Source organism: Sinohyriopsis cumingii, chromosome 18 (genome assembly GCF_028554795.1).
Source record: "Sinohyriopsis cumingii isolate HCF-2022 chromosome 18, ASM2855479v2, whole genome shotgun sequence".
Taxonomy (NCBI): Eukaryota; Metazoa; Mollusca; class Bivalvia; order Unionida; family Unionidae; genus Sinohyriopsis; species Sinohyriopsis cumingii.
In genome coordinates, this window is record NC_142978.1 from 82,577,930 (window position 1) to 82,600,211 (window position 22,282).

The window sequence follows — 22,282 nt, forward strand, 5'->3', positions numbered from 1 at the left end:
AATAATATATTTCATTTTTTTTTCTTTTTTTGGGGCACCAGACAGATGCCCCCCCCCCCCTTTAATAAATTATTTTATGTGTTTTTGTGTTCTCCCAGATTTGTTGTATTGTGTTATTTCATCGTTTTTGTAGTAACGTGAATTAGGATTTCGGGTATTTTTTTCCATCCCTGGTGTATCTATAGGGGTGTATCTCCGAGAGTGATTTCAATTATCCTCTCGGGTTACTTCCCCTAGTTTGCTTTTTCTGTGACCTTGCTAGGGTCTCCTAAATCCCGTGTTTGTTATATGTTTGTGCTATATGTTATGTCTGCTATATTGTGTTATTGTTGGGATAGCATTTACATTAAATTCTTGCAGTGTATCAGTTTTCCTATTATATTCCGTGTTTATAATACAACGGAATTTTATTAATTTTGAATTTGGAAGATTGGTGATATCCCCTTAATGTTTTGAATCTTATTGATTCTTATGAAGTGTATTAAATTCATCATTCTTTATGAGATGAGACTGAGCTCCAGGGGGGGTTCACATTTTTTTAAAATTTTCATGTGTCTCCCCCATGGAGCAGGTCTATCTTTTAATTATAATTGTTCCAAAAGTTCGTCACAATAGTGGTAGCTGATGATGAGAAAGAAAAAAAAAATTAATTTAAATTAAGTTAAATTTTAAATTCCAAAATTCGGATTTTTCAAATTTTTTAAAATTTGAAAAATAAATTTCTTTTCACATAAAATATTTGTTAGTGTAAGAGGATAAATAGATAGATATTCATTTTATATTTTTTGGTTTTCCATTATCTCAAGAGGGTTCTTTTCCAGACTCTTACATAGGCCTGTTCACTTCGCGTAGCGCCATGTGACATAGCCCCACGTCATCATTATCTGTACTTTCCCTCTTGAAAGCTATTATAAGTTAAAATTTTATTGGCCCACAAATTTTTATAGTATTAACTATAAAACTTGAAATTTTGTATGAAGTCTGTTTGTTAAAATTACCATCCAGGTATAATATACATTGTGGTTTAAAGTTATCATTTATATTTATTTCATCTATAAGTTTTTTTCCTAGTGTTTAATGTTTCCCTACAATTTAAAATTACATGTCTTTTAGTATATGGACCTATTTTGCACAGCGGACATTTTGGCGGTACCCTGACCATATGCCGTCTCGCTGCAGCCTCTCCTGTCAACCACGCATCATGCATGTATTTGAAGGCGAGGCTTTGTATTTTCAAAGAACCTAGTTGGGACCAGTGCCAAGTGTACAATATGATTTCAAACAATTGTATATAAAAAAAAATTATGAAAAATATGCATCGCGTACCCGACAAAACTAATGAGAAATAAAAGATTGAATCTATTATGTGTTTTGAATTGGAGAATAAACGAAATTAGAAGATGAAGTTGAAGAATTGGGAATCTGTTCTACGATATAACTTGTTATAAAAAAATTACAATTTTAATCAGGTTGGTTAGTTGGGAAATGAATTATTGAAATAGGGGGGAAGAAAAGCATTACTATGAGAATTTCGAATCCCGGTGTGCAGAGGCGGCGTTAGGAGTACGCGGGGCCTATGGCCGACCATGACCGCGCGGGGCCAGGGTATCGGTATCTCGATTGGTATGCTACTGCACACACTGATCATGTCTAGACTAGATCAACTTTCACGATTTGGCGGAGAATATAGCTTGACAAACTCATAAGGACGACCTTAGGCCTGAAGCGCGGGAATCCCTCAAGAGCGGGGCCTGGGGCGGTTGCCCCACTTGCCACCCCCAAACGCCGTTCATGCCGATGTGCATTTGTACGGACATGATTACATTGCTGATATTTTTTAAACCCGTGGCAAAGGAAGATGCATATTTCGCCAACAAAATACAATAAAGGTTTAATGCCATATTCTGCCTATAAATAGTATGTATCTGTAAATTCTACATGGGTCTTCATTATTTTATATTGGCACTGCCTGATAAATGCATTCACCAAACTTAACAACAACATACGTTTATATTGACAAGCACTACATTTTTCAACCAACAACTGCTATTATTTCAATATCCCTAAAGATAGCCTCACTAAGTTTTGTCTCGTTCGTGGGGGTCTTGTACTCCTTACGGCTTGTATAGAATTACCTGGACATTAAATCTGGATTCAGCCTAACTAGGCATAATACAGTATTATGTTCGTAAGAACTTTTTGTACCTAGCAGTGTGAAGTTTCGCCTCACGTGACAATTACTCGTCTCATTCTCGATCGCACATACTTACTTAGAAGTCGAGTCAAACTACAAACAACAAAGATCCAGCTCTGCCATAGCATAATGTGCATGCAGATTAGGGTTCATGCTGTTTGTTCTACTGATTAATCCTAACAAAACTTGACAGACCCAGATCTGCCGGAATATAATGCGTCAACGATCTGGATCTGTGTAATCTGCAGTTAGAATCACCATATAAGCGAGTACAGTGACAACAGAATATAATTCGTCACTAAATAGCAGGTCACAAGCAAACATGGATCATGAAAGCCATGATTTAGATAAACAAAGAAAAATACATTATTATTTCATCCATTTCCATTTATTTCTCGCACATACACACACACACGAAAAGCCTTTCGAGTTCTTATATAAGTTTATGGTAATTAAAGCCATGAGCTTAACAGTGTTGTAGGAATTTGTGAAGTTGTAACTTTGGCCATCTTAATCACATGTTGAAGTGTAAGGATGGAAGGATTATCTCCAGGGTTGATTTTTGACTACCTATTTGAAAATGACCTGTTTATCATCTTTCGTGCCAGAACGTTCCCACCATGATGAACGTTGTGCGCATAAAAAGACTCAAAGAAAATAAACATAGAAGACAATTAAGGTTCATATTAGGAGAAAAGGGGCACATCACAAGCGTAAGTAAATATAATGTATTGTCCATTTCAATCACTGACAGAAATGTCATACTGATTTTTATTAACTATTATCATCGATAGAACACATGAAAAGAGAAGATGAAATCTTAATCGATACGTTGCTGCGTTTATTTCCAGGGTAGTGTACAAGAAGGAATAAATGCAGACTCAAATTTCTAAATAAAGCCTAGAAGAGATTGGTTACTTGAGCACGAGGAATTAAAACCATAGTACATAAAGCTCATGACACTTGTGACTATTAATGAAAACAGGTACAAAGGTATCTGATGTATTATATCTATAACAAATATTCACATTTCCAGCATTATATGCCTTGAATCAGTCGTTATTGGGTCGGACTACTGCACTGTTTGATACAATGTCCTTGTCAACTAAAATAACCATGACCTGAATACAGAGTAGGTTTAATTAGAATGTAATCAAGTTTGTGTGTGTGTGTGTGTACGTGTGTGCGCGTGCGTTATGTGATTTGGATTTTTCAACGTGGCTTTAACAATTTTCTGTCATATCGCTACGACGTCTACAGTGTCAGTTTATAGCGATGTCTAGGACTGGGACATCATGCCGCAAACACGTATCGTGATGTCCCACCCAGCCACATTACCCTGACACTAGACCTACCATACTTAACACTAACCTCTTAATGCTGAAGCAAAGCAGCTGTGAGTACCATTTTTATAAGTCTTTGTTATGACTCGGCCGAGGATCGAACCTTGCTCACGCATCTGAGGCGGACGCTCTAACCATTAGGCACCGGAAGAATGTGATCTAATTATCATGATACCTTTGCCTTCATAGGTTTTACAACGTTAACTGTTTGACCACTGGCAACAAGGAAATGTTTGGCTCACGTCAGCAAGCATGTGAGACCTGGCCAAAATTCAAATTTCATTTTGTAAACACAGTTCTTTTGCCTCGAGTGTTGGAGAATAAAAGATACGAAATCTGTTTCAGTTGTCATTCGTGGGAAAATAGATTTTATGCAGGTAGGACTATGCTGTAAGGCAGTGTTTCTCAAACTTTTTTGTCTTGCAGGGCACCAAAAAGATCTAAAAATTTTCACGGCAAACCTGAAAATATTTAACAATTTTAGTGGTGAAAAACTTATTTAATTTACATATATATTTAATTTTAAATTTAATGTGAAGGATGTGCCTGCTTTCGAGAGCAAATCAGATTGAAGCGAGGCTCCAAAGTTGACAAACAAGCGAGCATTTCATCGTCGATTTTAAGAAGTCTCTCTCTCTCTCTTTCGATTTGATTTCAGTCAATGCTGAAAATCCAAACCCACAAAACCACGAAGATACAAATGGCAGAATTACTTTGATTGCTTTTGAACTGATTGCAGGATATGTTTTCTTGATTGAGATCCAAAACTCATCCAGGCTTATTTCGGGAAATGTTGATTGAAAAAATGTATCGTTTTTTAAATCAATGAGCTGTTCTTCTTCTTCGGTTGTAAGATTTGTAGTTTCGTTGTTTCCGAATGGATTGGTCACCCATCCATATTCATCGCTTGCATGTGATGGGAAGTAATGCTGCAGTGCCGTTTGTAGGTCTCTCAGTGTGTCCAGAATTTCGGGGATGAGATCTCGCACAAGTCTCGCGTTACGAAAGGAACCAATCAATGACAGACTGACAGAGATTGCGTTTTTATATGTTACTTTTTTAACTTTTGCGACATTGATTTACCATTTAATTTTTCGATATGTTCAAGGTTTCCAAACGCTAGCAATTTTAAATATTTTTAAAAACTCCTACGGCACACCTGCAAATCTCTCCCGGCACACTAGTGTGCCGCGGCACACAGTTTGAGAATCACTGCTGTAAGGGTTAATCAACATTTCTCATTGATGCAAGAAAAAGTAATTAGTATAGTGTCATTATCCTCATTATCCCCCTTCCCCGGTGAAAGGTTGTATTTTAAAATGTTTGCAATTTACTGAAGGATTACAGAAGAGGTGACTTCATAACAATGTCAACAGCTAAATGCATGATACCTTCATTTTATATATAATTATCTCATATATGTTTAATCAGAACTGGCAGCATTAATCAAATTGGTTATTTCATTTTCAAATGTTTTATTGATTAGTTTATTTAGATTGGATATTTAAAACCCAAAACAGCATCAAATGTCTAATTAGCTACGAGAAAACACTGAATGATTTTTAAAAATACCTTTTCATCTTTCTCAGTTTCTTAATCTAAGTTGCATTGCATATCACATAGCATTGCTGTTTTCTTTACAGTACTTTAAAAATCTGATCAATTTATATGTATGTTATCCATGCAAAACAAAAGTGCACATCTATCAGCAAAATTGTTATCCTTTATATCGAGTCTTTTTGTTTGATCTAGAAACTCTACATTTCTCAAATTAAAACAAAAATAGAAAAATATATGCTCTGGTGTCACGTTTGCTAGGCCCCGGCTATAAGGCCATGTATATGCTATAATCTGCTGTCTTGGAAATATTACTGCGGCCATGTGTTTGACATCTAAAGATTTCCGCAGGCTAGTGTTAAACTCGTACGCAATGTTACCATGACCAGCCAGAGAGTGGAAACCTGAGTTGGCGAAGGAGACTGCTTGCATCATTTGACAAAGGCTTGCCTATATCACACCTATATGTTAAATGTTGGCTCCATGATCAAAAGGAAAGTCCACGGGTGAACGAGACGTGTTCTTATCCGTCCCCACGTGGACAGACAGCGCGAGGGCCAATGTCCGCTAAGTTTGACTGGATCGGTCCACAGAGATATCTAATCAAAATCTGAGATAGAGTACGTGATAGAATTCAGACATGAATGATACCTATGAATCTTTAGAATGAGTCAGTATTCGCCTGGACAGATTGCTGAGCAATAAGGTTACTCAACAGAGCGACTCGTAATTTGGCGGCTAAATAGATATGGGTCAATGAAAACTTTTCAGGGGAAGGTGATTTCGAGATAGGCGAAAGAAATCTGGCTCGGATGAACAACCCTATAGAAAACACTAGGGAGTAGAAATACCCCATCAAAAATTTAACTGTAAATAAATGTTTGATCAAAATTCTATTTTAATAAAAAGAAACAAACAAACACACCTATGGGGGAAACAATCATACATAAAACACCTTTTCTTTTTTTTCGGCAAGTGGGGGGGGGGGGCATCTGTCTGGTGCCCCAAATTTAAAAAAAGTAATTTGGCGGCGAAACATAGAGGTAAATTATAAGGAGAGACAAAGCTTAAAAAAGTCAGTAAGTTATTTGCTCGATTTTTGCAGAATATTACGGTATTATAATTGTAATTATCTGTAGTATGTAAACTTAATTACTAGCATCATTTAGGATGTAGAATTACCTTTGAAGTGTTTCATTTACATTCGTATTTGAGAAATGGGCTTGAGCCTACGTAGAGAATTATTAGATGCGAGGCGGAATTATGTAGATTGTTAGCTTGTGGCCAGAATTAATTCTGTAATTCGGTGTTAGGTTTTACTTCGTAGTAAACTAGTGAATTTGTTATTGCGTTATGTTAGAATTTACACATGCTTGAATTGTGAATTTGGAAAATGGTTGAAGTGTGCGAGATTAGTTACTATGGACGTATGGATATATCAGAGCATAGGTATTTGAATATTTGTGTAGTTTGTAAAAGTGTAAGGTAAAGAAATGCGTCTGATTATTGTGATATTGTTTAGTGTAACTGGATTAGGAATATGTACTGATGTGACAGAATTTATTGATGTATGCATAAGAAGTAATGGATATCGTGCTGTATTATGGCGTTGTTTTACCATAAAAGAACGTATGGTATCTCGATGTGAACGAATGCGTGACCGAAGAATTTTAATAGCCGTTATCTGATACTAGGCTGTGTGTAGTGTGAGATGAGAGGGCTAAGGAAAAAGACTACCGTTCTTGTGTTTTCATAGGAAGCTTTTTAGGGGACAGAACTTCCGTTAAATTGAGTTCCGAGTCTCCAAGAGGTGGAGACGGAACTAAGACTAGCCAAACAGTCGAAGATGACAGAAGTCTAGTCGGTGGAGAGAAGGTGGAAAGGATGTGGAGGAGGATGAAAAGGAGTCGGTGGAGAAGAAAGTGGATGATGAGATGGAATTTGGAGAAAGTCGAGAAGGAATTTGGATAACGTTGGGAAGGAAGAGGAGAGAAATAGGAGAAAGAAAGGAAACAACAGAAGAGTAGAAATACAATGACAAGTGGAAATCAATCTTACACTGCTAACCAAGTGATGCAATAGGGTATTAAAGTGTCGAGCGGGATTAGTGTAATTGGAAATTTGAATCATCTGATTATTTAATTTTTTTTAAAAATTCTTATTCATTGAATTTAAACCTTTTTGTATATTTAAGCATCTAACCGCCTGCCTTGCTGACTGGGGGCTCGGAGCTTTACATCTTTCTTTCACTAAATTACCTTCCAACAAAACAGAGCCTAGGTGGGACTTCTATAATAATTTAAATACAATGTTGGGAGCACCCCACCCCAACCATAGCAACCCTCTCATATATCTAGCTGGCTCTATTATCTATTGATAAAGATATTTTTATATAGAAAACACTTCAGCTGGCAAGCTTTATTTATTGTGATAAGTTCTTGTCACAGTTAGTCTTACAGTTCGTCAATGGAATAATATTCAAGCTTAATAATGGGTAAATTGTTATTTTTTTTCTTTTTATTTCTTTCTATGACTTATACCTTATATGTTTTCCAAGAATATCGTCTGGTATAGTTATTTATCAATTCACTGTATGTCTCATTTTTATTCTCTTGTGGATTTCTGAGAATAAGTAAATAGCACACCGTTTAATTGTTTCCTTCACTAAATATATGTTTACTATTTCATAATTTTTTTGAGGTTAACAGTTTGTCTGAAATTTGTTGGAGTCCAATTATCATCAATTTATTCAAACTAAATTAAATTCATAACTAAATAGAATAACAATTTTATCTAACAAGTCCTTCTAATTAACATTTTAATTGTACACTTTACAATGCTATTATTTTTTTCGTCTTTTCAGACAATGGAAAATTAATCCGACAGTTTTAAAATATATACTGTACGCGTATGCATATTTGAAATTAAATATATATAATTTACTATTCTTTACTCGTTTCATGATTTGTAAAAGAATGTTGATCATTCATTAATGAAGGTTTTAACAGCTTCCTAGGAAATAAGCTTACTAACGGCTTGTAAGAGTGATATAATTAGCGTAATATTTATTGATTGTCAAATTTTCAAAAATAATTTATGGGGGAGGGGTAGACATAGTTTAGACTGAATTCGGTTAGCTATCTTCACTATTTGATGTAGTTTGATATCTATCCTGAGAGTACTCATTGAAGAAGAAACTGTTCAAGTTTCATTATCTAATTACAGTCAATTCCGTAAAAAAAAATATGGCCATTATTTACCTGAATTTTATATATGCCTTGAACAACTGAATTTATTTTTAAACGATCAAAACCGCAACATCTTGACCATCTGACAATACTTTTTTAAAGATACTTTTTTCAATTCAATTAATTGTAGGCTTTCCATTGATTACTGAAAGAATAAACCGTAAAAAAATGCTATAGCATTGCTACTGAAATTGAGGGTGGGTAAGCAAAATGAGAATAATAAATATTATTCTAAAATTAAGGTTTATAGCTTATAACTTTATTTTGCGACTAAATTAGTTTTCGAACTACACTAATCCGGACTGATTTATTGGTTAAATTACTACTCCTTATTTACATTTTATTAAACATGCAAAGATGATGCCAGGAAATGCTGTAAAGTTATCGTAACGACAGTAAGGTTCCAAACGTATAAAAATTAAATCGAACTGTGGGATCATGCACAATATAGCACTTGCAATAATATATTTCATTTTTTTTTCTTTTTTTGGGGCACCAGACAGATGCCCCCCCCCCCCTTTAATAAATTATTTTATGTGTTTTTGTGTTCTCCCAGATTTGTTGTATTGTGTTATTTCATCGTTTTTGTAGTAACGTGAATTAGGATTTCGGGTATTTTTTTCCATCCCTGGTGTATCTATAGGGGTGTATCTCCGAGAGTGATTTCAATTATCCTCTCGGGTTACTTCCCCTAGTTTGCTTTTTCTGTGACCTTGCTAGGGTCTCCTAAATCCCGTGTTTGTTATATGTTTGTGCTATATGTTATGTCTGCTATATTGTGTTATTGTTGGGATAGCATTTACATTAAATTCTTGCAGTGTATCAGTTTTCCTATTATATTCCGTGTTTATAATACAACGGAATTTTATTAATTTTGAATTTGGAAGATTGGTGATATCCCCTTAATGTTTTGAATCTTATTGATTCTTATGAAGTGTATTAAATTCATCATTCTTTATGAGATGAGACTGAGCTCCAGGGGGGGTTCACATTTTTTTTAAATTTTCATGTGTCTCCCCCATGGAGCAGGTCTATCTTTTAATTATAATTGTTCCAAAAGTTCGTCACAATAGTGGTAGCTGATGATGAGAAAGAAAAAAAAAATTAATTTAAATTAAGTTAAATTTTAAATTCCAAAATTCGGATTTTTCAAATTTTTTAAAATTTGAAAAATAAATTTCTTTTCACATAAAATATTTGTTAGTGTAAGAGGATAAATAGATAGATATTCATTTTATATTTTTTGGTTTTCCATTATCTCAAGAGGGTTCTTTTCCAGACTCTTACATAGGCCTGTTCACTTCGCGTAGCGCCATGTGACATAGCCCCACGTCATCATTATCTGTACTTTCCCTCTTGAAAGCTATTATAAGTTAAAATTTTATTGGCCCACAAATTTTTATAGTATTAACTATAAAACTTGAAATTTTGTATGAAGTCTGTTTGTTAAAATTACCATCCAGGTATAATATACATTGTGGTTTAAAGTTATCATTTATATTTATTTCATCTATAAGTTTTTTTCCTAGTGTTTCATGTTTCCCTACAATTTAAAATTACATGTCTTTTAGTATATGGACCTATTTTGCACAGCGGACATTTTGGCGGTACCCTGACCATATGCCGTCTCGCTGCAGCCTCTCCTGTCAACCACGCATCATGCATGTATTTGAAGGCGAGGCTTTGTATTTTCAAAGAACCTAGTTGGGACCAGTGCCCCCATGCTCTTTTCCAGTTAACATATAGGTTTTCTCGTTCTACTTTACATTGTATATTTTTGGTAATGTCGTTCCGAATCCATTTATATGAGAGTTTTTCGTCCAGGTCCCAAAATTCTTTTTTATCCCTATATTTCATTAATAAATCTTTTATACTTTTAAATTTCCTAGGAGTTTCTAATAATTTCATAACTGTGTTGTTTTTATAAATTCCCCTCCCTGTTCCGTAAAACGAAACCAAACCAATATATATATATATATATATATATATATATATATATATATATATATATATATATATATATATATATATATATATAAATCCCTTCCCAAGGTAATTTCGGGTCGTCATTCAGTCGTTTAAATCTATTTAAAATATTTGTAATTTTTAAAATTATGGGATTTGGTATCCCTATCCCCCCCCCCAGTTCTCTTGATTTATACAGAGTTTCTTTTATAACGTAATGTAATTTAAAGTCCCATATGTAGTTAATTATGATTTTATCTATATTATTGAGTATTATATTATTTATGTTGGTGGACTTCATTATATAGTTAAGGTTTACATACATGTATGTTTTGGCCACTTGGGCCCGTTCCATTAGACATAGCGGCGTAAGTGCCCAGATATCAACATTCCGTTTTATCTCGCTTTCCATTTTTTTACAGTTATCCTTCTCTTCGTTTTTCCCAAAGCAAACCCCAAGTGCTTTAACAGTATCTTTAAATACATGGGCTGGTATGGTTGAATGCCTACCACGCCAGTTACCTATCTCTAATATTTCCGTTTTGTCCTGATTTATTTTAGATCCCGACGCTTGTCCAAATTTTTCATATTCCCTTATTAGGTGCACAAAGGATTTCGGATCATCTAAAAAGTTGGTGCAATCATCTGCATGTTGTAGCATTTTCACTTCATCTGTAATATTTGGAACTTTTATACCTTTAATTTCCTTGTTTAGTTTTATGCTGATACTTAGCATTTCGATTGCTATTACATATAATAGCATAGATAGTGGGCACCCTTGCCGCACTGATCTTTTTATGTCAAATTTTTCTGTCATTGCTCCGTTATTTTGTACTCTGGATGTTATATTAGTATATAGTATTTTAGTCCATTTTCGGAAAGTTTCTCCGAAACCAAGTTTTTCTAAGACTTTCTGTATATAGTTGTGCTCAATTCTATCAAAAGCTTTTTCCTGATCAAAAAGTACCATGGCAGCTTTTTGTCCCTTGTTATGTAAATAATCTATTATTGCAGTTATGTTTAAAATGTTGCTTTGTATATCCCTATTTTTTGGCCCACAAGTTTGGTTTATATTAATTATGTCCCCTATCCCCTTTTTTAGCCTATTACTTAAAATTCTACTCAAAATCTTGTAGTCTGTGTTAAGGAGGGAGATGGGCCTCCAGTTTTTCAGATCTTCTCTGTCCCCTTTTCCTTTATATATTAAAATAATGACTCCTTCTTTCATTGTTCCTGATATTTCCTTATTTTTTAAAAGTATATTATTGTATAACCATTCGAGAATGGGCAACAACTCTCCACAAAATGTCATATAGAATTCTGCAGAGAGTCCATCTCCTCCCGGTGATTTTCCCTTATTCATAGTCTTTATACTTTCTAGAATTTCTTCTTGTGTGATAAAGTCATCACAAAGTTTTTTAAAGTCATGGTTAATTTTCTCACAGGGAATTTTTTTAAAAATAATCATCTATTTCACTCCCTGCTATATTTTGTGATTCATAAAGTGTGGCATAATAGTTTTTAATATGTTTCATAATTTCCCCTTTTTCTGTTATTGTTGTTGTTGTTGTTGTGTTTATTTTTATTTTATCTAAAGTTTTATCTCCCCCCATTCTTTTCTCCTCCCTTTTATATAGCCCCTCTGCTTTTTTATATATCACCGTATATTTTCCTGCCCTAATTTCCCTACCCCTGCTTTCTATTTTATTTATCTCTTCCAATCTGTTTTTTAAATTGGTCTCCATTTCAATAGTGTTTGGTTTTTGCATTTGGTGTCTAATCGCTTTCCTTTCCATTTTTAGTTTCTTACTTTTTAAATTACAGTGTTCTATAGCTAATTTTTTAAATTTAACTTTTAATTTTTCCCATTCCAACATTATATCTATATTTTCCCTACTTTTAAGTTCTTCTATCTCCTGTTTGGTATTTTGTATAAACTCTGTATCTTTTAGGATTGAATTGTTTAACATCCACCTTCCTTGCCCCCATTTTATTCTATTTTTAATTGTTATAGTCATGTTTATAAGTTTGTGATCAGATATTTTAAAATCGGTTATATTAGTTTCTCTGTGGATATTTATATTATAATTATTGCAATAAAATTTATCTAAACGACTTCCTTTATTTATTTTATAGTCGTAGGTAAACTGTTTCCTTAATAAATTTTGTACTCTATAAACATCTATCAATTTGTACTTTTTAATAAAATATTCCATTTCTGGTTTAATTCTAATGTCATTTGGTGCCAGGTTTCCCTCCCTATCTATATTTTCTCCCACCCAATTAAAATCACCCCCTATAATAAGATTTCCTGTAGCATATTTCTCTATATATTTTGTTAAATGTTCTAAAAATACTTTCTTTTGTTCCCTGTTTGCCGGCATATATATATATATATATATATATATATATATATATATATATATATATATATATATATATATATATATATATATATATATATAATCATGTGTATTTCTTCAATTATAATATGTATCATCCTACCTTTAAAAACCCCTTCTACTTCTACTCTATCCCATGATAAACCCCTTTTATTTTTAATTAAAGTTTCCACCCCACCCCCCTTTAGTATCTGTATGTTCATAATCACTGATTAGTAAAATACCGTCCAGGTGACTTTCAAATGTTACTTTCATGTCATCTTTAAACCCATTGTGCGTTTCTTTTATGAATAACACATCATAATCTAGATCTTTCGGGAATTTAAATAATTTATCTCTATTGATACCATTTACATTAATAGACAGGAGTTGCAAGATTTTTCCTTCCATTCCTGTCTCTTACCAGGGTGTCGCTTTTTGATTATATTAATTTTACAAATATAATTTGAAGTATAATTTTTGTGCTTAGTTGTGAATTTTCGGGGGGGGGGGGGCACTGGTTTCCCTACCCCCCTCTGATGAAATTGTACTGCTTAAACTTTCTACTGCGCTTGTGACCGTTGTTTGTATCGTACTTTCCGTTTCTGTATTGTATGTTTGAATTGATTCCATTGTTGTTTCCTTGTTTCTTGTGTCTTCCTCTATTTCCGTTTCGTATTCTGTGTCTGTTTCCGTTTCAGTTTGTCCCTTTTTCTCCCCCTCGCTATCGCTTTCTGGATCTGCTTCTTCTTCTTGTATCTCTGTTTCCCTGTTTTTCTTTTCCTGTTTGTTCTTTTTCTTCCTCGATACTATCTTTTCTTGGGGAGAGATTACATCTGAATTTCTTTTTGACCTCCTCCTCTTGGGCATCGGTGTTGACGTTAGGGGGTTTGCTGTCTGGAGGCTATCTTCTTGTTGGGTGCTTTCATTTTCCAGGACGCCATATCTATTTTTTGTCGTTATTCCCTCATTTCTTTGCACTTCTCTGGTGGTTTTGTTCGGACTCAGGTAACCATCCCAATCTAGGGTCCTATGTCCCTCTATTTTGGTGATGTCCAGATCAGGGAGAACTTGTATTCCTTCTTCCTTTTCTTGCCTGATTTGTTTTATTAGATTTAGTATTTCATCCTGTTGCTGTTGTTGTTGTTGTTGCTGAGATGGAGCTTTCTGCCCTTGGTCCGCTGCTTTACTGGCGTAAGTCGTCTCCTGTTGTTTTGATTGCTCCTTTCCCCCTGGGCAATCCCTGGGTCCATGGCCTTTCTGGTGGCACAGGGGTTAAACTCTGTCCAGTTCGCTCCCCCTGTACCAGGTCTTTAGTCTAAAGCCCAGAACATAAAAAAATGGGTATCTTCTTGGCGTCTTCACGGCTTACGTATATTAGCCCGTTTCCAGACTTTATGGGGGCAAATCCCCATACTGTCGCCATTTTGTGGGTAACTATCGTCACCCCCATTTTCTTTTTTAGTTTGTCTATTAGCTCCTGGCTGCTAACTTCCATTGGTAGCCCCATCACGTTTACTTCTGTCAGTCTTGGCTCCAAAGTCCTGATGAAGGGTGCGGTTTTATATACCCTGGCCACCATTCCCTTTATGTTAAGTTCTTCTTCTTCTAGTATGGGTTCTTCTCCTTTGGGGTATACTACATATTTGTTCAGTCCTCCGTTTTGTATAGCTTCGATTTTTCCTATATCCACTCCCATCGTATGTAGGCCCATCAATACCTCACTTTGTCTGGGTGGGTTAGTCGCTCCCTCGAAGTCTATTGTTTGACACCCAGCCGGGTGGTTAACAATCATCCTATTTTCTTCAAACACAGTGTGAAAGTACTGTCTGATTTTTGACCGTACTGGGGCGGCTTGTCCCTCTTCTTGATCGATTTTGTTTTGTCTTTTCAGTGAAAACAACTGTAGGCTGGTTGCACACTACTATTACTACCACAATAAACTTCCTATTTGATTTTATTATTTTAGAGCCGGTCAACCTTCTCTGATTTTGTCCCACTTCTATATAAATAACTTTTATATACTGATTTTTTGGATGAAAAAGTGCAAGAACGCTGTCTGCTACTGTGTATATAGTGAATACAACTCACTCTGTAATGTCGCACGTAATCCCAGCCGAGATTAATACCGTGCAGCAGTCCGGAATAAGTGAAAGTGTTACAAATAAATATATACTAAACTACAAAAAGGTATTAGTATGAAACAAAAACCCTTGTAACCTCTCTTCTATGTACAATCGCAGCTATTTCCTTGCTTTGTCCTCGCCATTTTCAGACGATAAAACAACAGACTGTACTTCTCAAGAAGGAGTATAAGAATGCCGCGTTCAAAGCGAAATATATTAATTATAATATATATATATATATATATATATATATATATATATATATATATATATATATATATATATATATATATATATATATATATATATATATATATATATATATATATATTTCAGCGCTTAAAAGACATTGAATACTGAGCGTTAAAAACTGGTTAATGATTATTAGAGTGTACCGCTTGCTTCCTTACCAGTACTACCATGGTATGTAGCGAAATAACGGGGAGTGGTGTACACACTGGGCGCCAGAGGTCTTGGGGCACCAAAAGTACGGGCGCTATATGTACTGACGAGCCAAAATATCTTTGGGTCATCACCGTCGCCCCGGGCGCCATTTACCGTTAGTAAGCCACTGTGCACGAATTTATAGTCTCCTGCATACGGATTACAGCAAAGTTAAAATCGGAAATCTTTCTAATGTTTTTATTTGTTTGGTATTAAAGAAACAGGTCAAAACGCTCCACTGAAAACTCGCCACCTACCCACCCTCGACAAAAACGTCACCTCTTTTCACTAAATCACCCCCACTGCAAAATCGCCAATAATAAAAACAAACGCACCTATGGTTCACAAAATCGCCTCCATTACAGTCAATAAGGCCCCACGTGCTTCATTCTCTGCATTAATTACAACTTTATAAAGTGTCATACTGCATGCACGATTTCGTAAACAGCCAATATTTCAATGATCATGAAAGTTATAAATTTGATCAACGTAAGCACGTTGTTCCTAATATGCAGAAAACACCGTTAAATTTTACGAAGTGTCACATTTCATGCATGATCCTGAAAACTGCCAATATTTCGATGAGCATGAAATTTATAAATTTGATTTACGCAACACGTTCTTCCTATGCTGCAGAAAGAAACAGCCTAAAAAGGATACCGGAAAACACCTTTAAATCTTATACAGTGTCATATTTCATGCACGATTATGTAAACAGACAATATGTATAATGATAATCGTTGTTCTAAGTTTGACCAGTCAATGGACATGATGTGATGGTACTCATCTGCTGCGATACGCGGCCGAAAAGAAAATAAAATAGCTCTTTCTCAATTGTGTGTGTGTGTGGGGGGGTGCGTTTTCCGGTCTATATATGCACCATGTAAAGAAGGTCGATATTACAAATACTTACCGAAATTTCAGTTCGGTAAACATTCTAGTTCTCAAAAATTAATTAAAAGCAGGAACAAAATCAATCAAGGTTTAATTCAAAGCAATCAATTATAATACTAATGGTAAAAACAATCCATTTTAATTATCCATAATGATAAGTAAATATTAATTACTGGCGGGTGCATTACTTATCATTAAAACAATGACTAAAAGAGCATAATTAACCTTAGATATATAAATCAACATAACTGAACTAACAAAAAAGGCAAGAAACAAAATCAGCATCATGTAAAAATAAAATTATATTTAGTATATTTATCTTTTTTTAAAAGTTGAAAATCTTTGTAGTGAATGCGAATTTTTAAAAGGGTGTTTTTGACATGGTGCGATTTTAAAATGGGGTGGGTGGGATTTTATGAAAAGTGGAGCCGGTTTTTTTTTTTGTTTTTGATGGGGCGGTTTCGGAATGGGTAAACATGGGACAAATGGGCATGTATTAATTCAAAAACGGTTCATACAGAGACCGGAAAACGACAAAAATCGTCGGAAAACTCCCCAAAAGAGCCGAAAAAAGCCCGAAAGCACCGAAAACGGGGGAAACCACTCTAACTATAAATATTGTTATTTTATGACCTGGTTTAATGCATAATTTTGTAAATATTTCTTGTTTCTAGGACTATCAATGTTTTTTACTTTGATTTACATAACGTGTTAATACCCTGTAAAGAAATGTGGCTGAAAATGCCGACTCTTAAACAAAAATATCGGAATTTTAATGACAGTTATTATTTTAAAAATAAAGAGCATAATTTAAAAATGTACAGGAAAACAATAAAACAAAACACTTAGCATAGCAACGAATAAACCACGTTCTTTATTTGTTATATGTATTAGTTATCCAGAAACATGTCACCTTACAACAGCAATTTGTATCTCCTTTACTCCATTGAATTCAATAAATTGCGGTCATAATCAAAGGAATTTTGCAGACTGAACATGCAGCCATCACTTTCATGTTAAACTGTGAAACAGGTGCATTCACTACAGCTGTGAAAAATATTCCTTTTAAACACGAAAATTTCTCCTTGAACGTAATTGCAATCAAAACTATATTAAGGAATCAACGTGCCGCCGCCTTCTGTCAAGTCGGCACCTCGATTATTAACTACGGGTGCTCAATACTACTGTAAGGACTGACACGCAATTATCTTCATTAATTTCGTTACTCAGTAAACTGAGTCACAATCAACATCAATTTGGGAACACCTTCACCGTTTTTTTTTCTTCGTTTTTTTTCGGGGGGGTGGGGGTAGGGGGTGCATTGTTTAAATAATCATTTTTTCGACGACTATAAATTCACTGGTAAAGAACGTTTTTGCACCAAACCCAATTTGTCTGTTAATGTATATTACAAGTCAAGGATGACTATCTTTGTTCAGTTTGCATTAAGGTGCGCACAAATGAGACAATTCAGTGTTCAAATTCTCTCAGTTGGGTTCGTGGTTCATGTGCAAACGTGGCCAAAATTGATTTGAAAGCTTGGTCAGCAGAACAATTAAAATTTATGTGTTAATGTTGGGTTTTCGTTGGAACGGCTTAAAATTCGAAGGCAGCACTTTTAAGGTAAGTGAAATAGTTTATGCAATTCCAGTTAATTGTGTCAAAATGCTATAAAAAATATTTTAAATTGACTTTACTCCAAGATTGCATGTTCATGAAAACTAACGATGATGAAACTAATATTTTTAAGTTACATACTATTACTTATAATAACTTCTAATTTTTAGTTATTTATTGCTAACATGTGACATTATCAAGCGTGTACAATCGTTGTTGATATGATTTTAATTTATAAATTGCGAATCGTCAAAAACGCTACCACTAATTTTAATTTTATTTTTACATGGTACTGATTTTGTTCTTGCCTTTTTTATTAATTCAATTCTGTTCATTTATAGATCTATGTTAATCATTTGCTATGCATTGGCAATGCACCCTTCGAGAATTAATACTTACGTATTAATTTGAATGGACTGTTTCTACTATTATAATTCTTTGCTGAATAAAACCTTTATTGATTTTGTTATTACCTTAGAATAGGAATATTTGCCGAATCGAAATTTCGTTAACTATTTTTAAAAAACTTCATTGTATTCAACATTGACACTAGTAATAACAAAATCGCCCCCTAATTTGAAAGAATCGCCTCACCTTAAGAATTATATAAGGTAATACACTGATACCAGCACTGTTATTCACATGTTTGACTAAGGACATCCAATACATGCGAAGGATGTACAATATATATACCAGAGCCTGACATTTAATCAACCATCAATTCCTCTTCGTAGACACGCTCGTCTGTTCACTCTACTGACCCTAATCCCAATAATCAACTGGAAGTTAACTATACACACATTGTATTTAAATATACGCTTTTAACCTTATAATTACCATATGTATTAATTGTATTTCTGACAAGTCTATATTCTTTTCCATCCATTAACCTACTCTTAATCTGTACTACACTATAATATATATGTGGTATGAATCTTCCAACAGCGAGTTCTGTAAGAACTATATATATATAAACAACTTTTTAAAATTTCTGATGATTGATACAGTTGTTTTTTTTCCGTCACAGATTAATGATTTCCCTCACAGATTAAAGACAGCCCTTGTGCGCAAACAGAAATCAGCACTTAAAAATGCTGCAAAGTCAGACATGAAATTGTTAGAAACGTACAGGAACAGCTTGCCACTCCATAGTGACGTCAAAGTTCTCATGAAACCAAATAGATAATGTGTCAATAGATATTCTAAACATCATACTGCAATGTGCAAGGTAAATAAACCCATCAAAAGAGACAATCTTTGAGCGGGTCTAAGGATTACCATGATTGCCAAGTGCTTTAGATGTGATACTCATTGAAAAGATATAATAAGGACAAACAAAATGCAATGAGTTTATTGGAGTGACTAGAATTGTGACAAGTGACTATGCAAAACTCTTGCGTCCCTAGACCAACAGTTAGGTCTCCGTTTTTTTTTTTCTGACAGCGGAATAAAAGCGGAGATCTGTTGGTTTAGTGCGCCCAGTGTACATTAAAAAAAAAACAGCCATAAAAGAAAGGCTTCCAAGTGAGGTCGCCTTTTCTATGGACTAAGAGCTATCTTGCGACCAATAACATTGCTATCTTGCTATCTCAGATGCCCCAGGCATAGATTCAATGTCGACATACGTGTACACACAGCTCTGACGACTTCATGTATAAATGTATAAATAGGAAAATCGGGAGTGAAAACAAATGTTACTATTTTATCTATCCATAGGAAAATGTCACAAATTTGGTGCACTTGCACTCCGCGTGACTCTCACGTTTGTCTCCATTAAAGACACGTGTCGCTAGGGACTGATATTGCCCGTCATCTCTGGAACTCACTGGCTCATTATAGAGAAAATTCAGACTATCCGTTAGTGAATAGAGGGGTGGGGGAGGATCCAACCTGTAACTACATGAGAAGATGGAGCCTCCCTCCCCACCCCTCAAACCACTGACTGATACTCTGAATTTTCTTCGTAACGAGCCTCTGTAACTCAAAAGGTCTATATTTGCTTCTAAATCGAACCGTGACGGTTATCTATACCCTCAGTTAATGGCGCATACAAGATAAAAAGTTCATACTAACCCCAACTTCTAGCAGTTCTTCCAAGGATTGTGCTTTCCTCTGGGTCGAAAAGAAACGTTGAAAAATCTTCAAACCGACTCCTCAACGTGGGTTTTTTATACCATGGAACCGCTGGGTCGACAACCGTGCTTCCAACAGTAGATGCCATTTCACTGTACTAAAGAACTTGATGCGTATAACCTGTATATCATGAAATGCGATATTCGATTCGCCTGTTACCGGTACAACCGCTCATCGGGTGACTCCACAGTATTGTGTCTACCCCGACTTCCACTGTTTGGCGTAGCTTCCGGTTAGCTAAGGTCGCTATATATGTATCTATAATCGAATAGTGGAGAACTCGCCTTGGGAGAAGTCGTCCCAGGTGTCAGGAAAAGTCGCCCTATGGTGGTTGGAGACAGGGACGTCATTGGGGGAGGGGGGCATGCCACCGAATTTGCATGTGCTTTAAAATTGCTGTAGCCTATATACAAAACTTAAATACCCCGTCAAGTTTTGCACCCCGCTGAAAAATTGAAATGACATCCCTGCTATTACTATCTCTCTAATCTGTTATTCAGCCTGAGCCAGCGCGTTTATATTTGCATGAATAAAGTTTTGCCCCCCCCCCCCCGAAAAAAGTTGAAATGACGTACCTGGTTGGAGATTTTCTATTGCAAGTGTTGATGCGTGCCCTGTATATGTCGGACCATTATTACCGGTCATCTCAGAAAAGTTTGCTGTTGTTGATGCTATTTAGTACTGTCACCATAATCATCTTTGGTTTCCAAGATGGTACAAAATTCATGGCAGCCCCATTTATTGCATCCTCTATCAGACTATTTAATAGTTTCCTAATTTCCCGAATAAATTTTATCTCCATCCATCAAAAACAGATCCTTCATTGTAACTATTTATTTTAACTATTTATTTTAAATGGACCCAATATTTACAATGGAATTTAAACTTTGATCTTATTTTAGTAATAACTTAATTATATCACCGAATACCTTTTAATAGAAACAAAACTAGGTTAGAATAATTGAAATACGTGTGAATTATCTGAAGGCTTCACTCCATCTGTTTGTCCACTAACTTCACTGACGTGCATAATCCCCCTCCCTCCATCATCTGTGTCGAATTTTTAGTGAGGTGTAAAAACCGGAGAAAGTCCTAATTAACTTTTATTAAGAATTAATTAAAATAAAGTATTAAAATGCTTACGGTTTGAAATGCGCTGTTGTCACCAGAACATTCTGTTCAAAATAATACTAATTCTGGAAATACTACACGTGTTTTCATGACTCACGATATGTCGGCCTGTTCTGCGCATGTCTTTGAAAAAATGTAATGGTTATGCATCGGGCTATGAAAATGGAATAAATTACTTTAGACTCATTCCGTCAGCATTTTAAACGAGGAAGCATGTCAGGTTTGTAGCTATTTTTAGAAATTTCAATCTAACAATGACACTAAATGGCAAGATATATTAAGCAAACTTAAACAATTTTACAACAACCTCAAAAAAAAAAAAAAAAAAAAAAATGGACAAGTTCAGAATTTTATTAATTTAATAAGTTATTAAGTTGAAGAGGAACAACAATGAATAGTATGTAGTGTGTTAAAAAGGATTATGACAATAACAAAAAAATCACTGCAAAATTTTAACCAGAATATACACCCAGCAATTTCTTGACAATCTCGCTCGAGCAGCAAGTTGACAAGTTAAATAGCTGACCATAAAGTAGGTGTAGGAGTAGGTGTGGGACAAAGTCTTGCAAAATTAGAAACTTGGAATAAGATGCAGGATTGATTTTAATAAAACATTTCTATCCTTTAGATACTTTATTTATCGGGATGATTCTAAAATATAAATATTCAATAGGTTTTTCTGGGTTCAAGAAGGTCATTGGGTGGGTCTTCATGTTGACAGTTAGACATTACATTTACATATGCATTTAGAATAGAAATGTGGGATATTGTTTTAGATTTTATGAATATTACCTAAATTAAAGGACAATCGTTCTTTCTTGATACAATTTGGATTTTGGACCAATAGCAACACGTGATCCAATGTTTACAGAAATGACGTATCTTTGCGCAGAAAAGTGGCGTGTTTATATATGTATATATATATATATATATATATATATATATATATATATATATATATATATATAACACAATGGGGCGACTTGTTCAGATAGGTTGATGCGACTTCTCCATAGTGCGAGCTCTCCACTGAGTGATTTCTCCCGAGGCGATTTCTCCATGGTGCAAATTCTCCATGTACCTCTAAGATCTAGGGTAGCGTTTGGTAAATTAAAATTACTGTACCAAATCATGAACAACAAACCGTGCAAACATTACCGGTACAAATAGTGAGATGGCAAGATGTTCATTTAACCAGAAGGTACACGAAATCAGATTTTAGTACTGATAATACTACCTTCGTCGACAG

The 22,282-nt window shown here is 34.8% G+C and overlaps 1 protein-coding gene across 1 annotated transcript in view; it reads right to left on the reverse strand.

The window, feature by feature from the left end:
- Positions 1-20,301, reverse strand: part of LOC149777171 (sodium/potassium-transporting ATPase subunit beta-2-like) — an 86,507-nt gene extending 66,206 nt beyond the window's left edge. Inside the window, exon 1 of the mRNA XM_089941870.1 lies at positions 19,843-20,301. Within this exon, the coding sequence (XP_089797996.1) occupies positions 19,843-19,990 (148 nt within the window). The 5' untranslated portion in view covers positions 19,991-20,301. The remainder of the gene's footprint in view (positions 1-19,842) is intronic.
- Between the last annotated feature and the right edge of the window lie 1,981 nt (positions 20,302-22,282).